The sequence below is a fragment of the Coenobita brevimanus genome, chromosome 69 (genome assembly GCF_032717465.1).
Source record: "Coenobita brevimanus isolate Jiangsu-jjx chromosome 69, ASM3271746v2, whole genome shotgun sequence".
In the NCBI taxonomy this organism is placed as follows: Eukaryota; Metazoa; Arthropoda; class Malacostraca; order Decapoda; family Coenobitidae; genus Coenobita; species Coenobita brevimanus.
The window spans coordinates 26,788,293-26,794,292 of NC_137022.1; the positions used below are offsets into that span (position 1 = coordinate 26,788,293).

The 6,000-nt window shown below is 43.9% G+C and overlaps 1 protein-coding gene across 1 annotated transcript in view; it reads left to right on the forward strand.

Moving 5' to 3' along the window:
* Rich (Guanine nucleotide exchange factor subunit Rich) overlaps nt 1-5,161 on the forward strand; it is an 85,146-nt gene extending 79,985 nt beyond the window's left edge. Inside the window, exons 27-30 of the mRNA XM_080277365.1 lie at nt 781-974; nt 2,963-3,138; nt 4,639-4,840; nt 4,889-5,161. Of these exons, the coding sequence (XP_080133491.1) occupies nt 781-974; nt 2,963-3,138; nt 4,639-4,840; nt 4,889-5,161 (845 nt within the window). The remainder of the gene's footprint in view (nt 1-780; nt 975-2,962; nt 3,139-4,638; nt 4,841-4,888) is intronic.
* The last annotated feature ends 839 nt before the right edge of the window (nt 5,162-6,000 follow it).

The window sequence follows — 6,000 nt, forward strand, 5'->3', positions numbered from 1 at the left end:
TGTGTGTGTGTGTGTGTGTGTGTGTGTGTGTGTGTGTGTGTGTGTGTGTGTATTTTGGGCAGCCGAAACTACACATTCAAATCGCACCAAAATTGGAAAAAAAAAATCACCAAAAAATCGCTGATGTGAAAAAACTTGGTCCCATCACGATTGAAAAACTTTTACTATATTTAATGAGCGATCACATTTTGACCAAAAAATGCCACTCCCAGTGCCCGGCATAGGATCTCCGTAGAATTTTTTGCCCATAGATACAACTAAAATATACTGTAGCAATAGCCGTGTGTCTGTGTCTGCATTTCGGACTTGCGTTCGGACAACTTGGGTTCCATTCCCAAAGCTGCAAATAATTCGATCAATTGGTTAGCTTCAAAAAATCCATGTGACAAAGTTAGACTAGAACAGCACATAAACGGACCATCATGGGCCCTTCGATGTTGCCTTGACGGCCGATAGTGACAGTATTAGACTAGAACAGCACATAAACGTGACTTGGAATACCTGAAACGATCGGAGCGCACGTGTGAAGCGCAAGGAAACGAGTGAGAAGCACAAGGAAACGAGTGCAAAGCACGAGAGCCCTCTGCAGGAGCAAGTGCAAGGGGCCCAAAGGCCCCACGAGCACTTGTTCCAATCTGCTAATGATGTGAGTGTGCAGGAGATATAATGAGCAAGGAGGAAAAGAGGTCCTTGGGCTCAGTGTTTTAATCTAAGCAAAGCCAACCTGACTTTACTCAAGCTAATCCATCTCAATCTGATCTACTAATTGTATGTGTGCAGGAGATACGATGAGCGTAATGAGTGAGGAAGGCACTGTGTATGGTGATGACACCTCTAGCATCTGTGGTGACTGGAAAGATGACACCACCAATGACCCCACACGTGATCTGCTGTCCCGTCCTCCTGACCCTCCACCCCAACCTACACCACGACCACCACCCCATGCTGAGGTCCAGCTCCGATATTTGCTCCAGGTATGTCATTCAGGGATGGTGCAGACGTGTTTTAGCAGTTTATGTTGTATATATATACCATCATCATCATCATCATCATCATCATCCGGACCTCCTTTCCCACCCTAGGGCAGGACCCAGGTTTGCCCACTCCAATGGGCCACGCTTCCATTCACTCATCATTTTCAAGCCCCCAGAATCTTGGCTTCATCTGATACACCAGACACTTTCACCACATTCTGTAGCTTCACATAAACGTATCCAATAGAGTCAGTGCGAACGCTGTCACGTTAAAAAGGGGTGCCAATTCCCTGATCGTGCACTTCATCTTACAACATTCATCCACCCAGCACGATCTCTTTGTCATTCCCCTAGCCTCACCGATTTTCATACCTCTCTTCCTTACACATTGGTCTACCATATCCCTCCACCTTCTCCATGGCATACGTCACCTCTTCTCCACTTCAGATTTTCTCAGATATACCTTTTTCACCACTTTTGTCATCCATTCCCTCCACATGACCATACCATCTCAGTACACTGTCTTCGATTCTGGTGTCCACAGACTCACTCCGCATCTTTCATGAATCACACTATTTCGTATCCTATCCACTCTCTGTGGTCCACATACATTCCTCAGCAGTCTCATCTCCACTGCTATCACTCTTCCATCCATCCATCCATCATCCAATCCTACGTTGCCACATGAGGAGCATTTGGAGCCTGGGGCTAAGCGGATTGGTCCTGACATTTAAGATGAGTGTGACCAGCCACATTCATCCCTGAGTGGCATTACGTGAGCAATAAACCCCAACCACCCCTTGGATATGAACCTTCACCGGTCCAGTCCGGTTGGAGCACCTCAATTACCCACTAAATCACCAGGTGCCATAATTTGGTTATATGGTTACCACCCAGCATAGTAAATCGTCTCCTGGTGTACAGGAAACCATTTGGCTTGTCACTCAGTGTAGAGTCACCCACAGGCAGAAGGAAGAGGAAAGAATGTAGGAAAGACAGACAGAAGAGGGAGTATAAAGTCACCTGTAGGCAGAAGGATAAGGAAAGAATGAAGGAAAGAAAGACAGAAGAGGATGGAAGGAAAGAAGGATGGAGGAGAGGAAAGAGCAAACACCTGAGAGCAGCACTACATTTGACTTTTCATTTTCATGCCACACCATAGTCTCACATCGATATGTTAAAGTTGACACTAACACTCCTTCATGGAAGCCTCGTGCAGCTGCGACACTCAAGCCTCTGTTTCTTATCAAGGCCTTCATAGCACCAGCTGCCTTCCTAGTGTCACTCTACCTTCCACTTCTTTTGCTTATTTTCCTCTCTTTCCTATCACTATACCCAGGTATTTGAACTCTCTCAGCAATTCCAGTCTCTCTCCATTCACTAAAACATCACATTGGGAGTCACTTTCTCTCTCAGTTACCATCACTTTACTGTTTTCTACATTTACTTTCAAGGTACAATGCTCACAGACATCAGCAAAACACTGCACTACTCTACCAAGCTCTTGTCCAGTATTTGCAAGCAGTACTGCATCATCAGCATACAACAAATTTGAGATATTCCTTCCATCACCATTCACTGCCAGTCCCATCCCTTTCTTAATTCCCTGTGTTTTTACTTCTCTCATCACCCAGTTCATATACTGTATATATTGAACAACCATGGGGACATCACAACCTTGTTGCATGCCCACACCGATCATGAACCATTCACTTAGATGCCCATTTATCCTTACACATGCCACACTACCATCATAAAAACTCTTGATGGAACCTAGCAGCATACCATCTACACCTTACGTGCACAAAACCCTCCACAGTCCTTCTCTGTCTACTTTGTCATATCCTTTTTCCAGATATAACTGTGGTAGAAGTAGTAGTAGTAGTAGTAGTAACAAATTGATTATATTGTGATTAAATTAGATAAGCCTATTATAAGCTTTGAAGGGAACAGTTAGTGACACTAGTATTATTGTGATGGTTGTGAAGGTTGTGCTAGAAGCCGGGTGTTTAGAGTGGAGTGTGGTGGTGGCTGTGGTGCTGCGTGATGCCTTGGCAGTGTTACGGGTGGTCACACTTGCTCGTGCCCCGGATGTCCCCGCCCGAGTTATTCACAGTCTCACACGTGGCCTCCAGGACCTCTCACACTTCACCAACACTGAATGGTATGCTTGAGATAGTTAATTAGGAGCAGATGGCAAAATTTCATATATTGGCAAGTGCTTCAGTCACTATAGTCATTTTACATAAACTTGGCCCAGAGTTTTGTTCTCTCACAGCTTATTTCACATAGGTCTGGCAGGCTAACACTGTACTATGACTCTTTATCCTTTTCATAGATCTTCTTTGTGACTAGTATCATGTTTTAGTGCTAATTTCCTTCTAAAACCACAGTATTCAGGATAGAGAGATAACAGTTTTAGATCTGGCTAGAGTAAGAAGGGGATAGTCATCACTGCAGTATTTTATGTTATGGTTCATCCTTGTCAGATTTATTAGAGATTTTTGTCCTGAACAGTTTATATCATGAAGTTCAGTGGCAAAATAAACAGTATTGTGGTATGACTTCCCAGAAACACCAGACTTCTTTACTAGCACCATATTTGAGTGTTGACATAATATTACTAGTCAGTGTCAGAATAAGATAGTGTTACAGCTGTACATTCTTTCCACACCTCTTCTTTATAACTCATCCCATATTTTATTGTTAATCTCTTGTTACAGGTCAGTGGCAGAATAAGGCAACATTACAGCAATATGTCCATTCCAAACCATTTCATTATGACCACCGTATTTTGTTGATCTCTTTTTACAGCTTGGCATTCAAGATGGAGAGACCTCAGTCTTTGGTTTAGTTAAAGTAGACTGATTATATTACTGTATGGGATGAGGGGGTGACAATGTGTTTTTGTAACTAGAAGTATCTTCTCTGGAAAATCACGGAGTTATAGCCAAGTTCACATATGGCTTGTCCTTTTGGAAGGAAAACTTTGCCATCATCATATAACTGACATCAGTGTATAAAATATATTCCCAAAAGATTTAATGATTTGATAGAAAGCTAGTATTGTAAGTAATGTGCTTATCGTACCATGAACATGATCCATTATTAATGTGTGTATAGATGATATCATCGATTTACTGTGTACAAGTTACAGTAATATTTCTGCTGCTGCACACACAAATTTTGAATGTGCCATTTTGTATGCCTGTATTGTTTTACTCTACTTAATTTTGTAGGTGCTGTATTGATAAAGGGTTGTGGTGAGCATAATACATGCACTCAGGGACACAACTTTACTTAATATACCACCACCTCTGCTTCTCACTGTCCTTTAGTGGTTAACTTTTGCAGCCAAGAGGGATTGTATCTTTCCCCTCACCATAGCTGACTCTGATATAATGTGCCCAGAAGGAAACAATCGATTGGCCTTGAATGTGAAGGACAGTACATGCAGTGCTATATCAGGAGAACATATGACATGGGCTGTTTATTGCAGCTTTGGGTACTTGAGCTTATGACCATGACTGTGCATTGTATCTTAGGGTACCAGGAACTTATGACTATGACTGAATTTTTCAGCTTGGAGTACAGAGATTATGATCATCACTGTACATTGTGTTGTGGGGTACTGGGAACTTATGACCGAGTCTTTGTATTTCAGCTTGGGGTACCAGAGTTTCCTGAATGCCATCATGGGCCAGGTGAAAGTGTTGGAGCGCCTGGCCAGTACACGGGCTGCCTCGCGCACCCCGAGCCCCCCTTCCTCCCGCCCTCCTTCCACAAGTCGCGACTCCGACACCCCGGCCAATTGTGACACTGCTGGCAGGACCATTGTACAGACCACACAGCCACAGCAACAGCAGGTACAAACACAGCAACCTTCCCAAGCTCCTCAGCAGGGACCTCCACAGCAGCAGCAGCAACAGCAGCAGCAGCAGCAGCAACCACAACAACAGCAGCAACAGCAACAGCAACAACACCAGCAGCAGCAGCAGCAGCAACAACAGCAGCAGCAATCCATACCTACAAGCAGGGTGCCTCTTCTTCCCTGCCCTGTCCCTCCCGCTGGTGAGACTCTTGTGGAAGAAACGTCCTCCCAAGGCTCCGATATTGACCTCATGACTGTGGAGGTGGACCAGGCAGCAGGTGGTGAAGGGGGAAGTGCTGCCTGTGTCATATCATAGTGTCATACCATACCTCTGTCTCCTCACAGCCATACCATACCCATCTCCGTACCTTACCTCTGTCTGCTGGTAACCATACCGTACTTTAGTCTCCTCACAATCATACCATGCCTATGCTTCCACACCATTAGCTTTCCAAGTGCCACACCATGTCTCTGTCCCCTCACAAACATACCATACCCATTGCCTCTTAGGCATACCATATACTATAACCCGGTCTCCATACCATTCCTCTGCTGCCTCACAGCCATACCACACCACATTTTCATCATTCATACCATACCCATGCTTCAGTACTATTCTTCCCCACCACTCACCCCCCCACCCTTCCACCTTACCCATATTACTACACCAGTCCATTCCAGCCACCATACTGTATCTGCATTATCACATGCATCCCTTCCCACCACCATACAATTCCCATATTTCCATATCCCTCCATCCTTACCTCCCTACCCACAGTAACAACCTCCACTTCCTCCCACCCACTATAGCTGTTGCTGTCACACCATGGCCGTACCTTACAGGTAGGTGTACTGTATTAGCTGAGCAGATGAATTTTTATTTTTATCTCCTACTTTCAAATAAACTAAAATCTCATGTTTTTCTCTTACACCTCATGCCAGTATTTTCATAAATGTAACAGGCAATAATGTAGATGCAGTACTATGTATTTCATAAATTACACTATGTGAACTGCTCTTGAAGTTTATAAGGTGTAGAATTTTTGAAACTTGCATTAGATATTGTTAGTGCTCAATGTGGTTTTTATAGATTGAAGAAAAGTTACTGGTGATAGGAGTTGTGTATATCTAAGGAAGTTTTGTCTTTGTGAACAG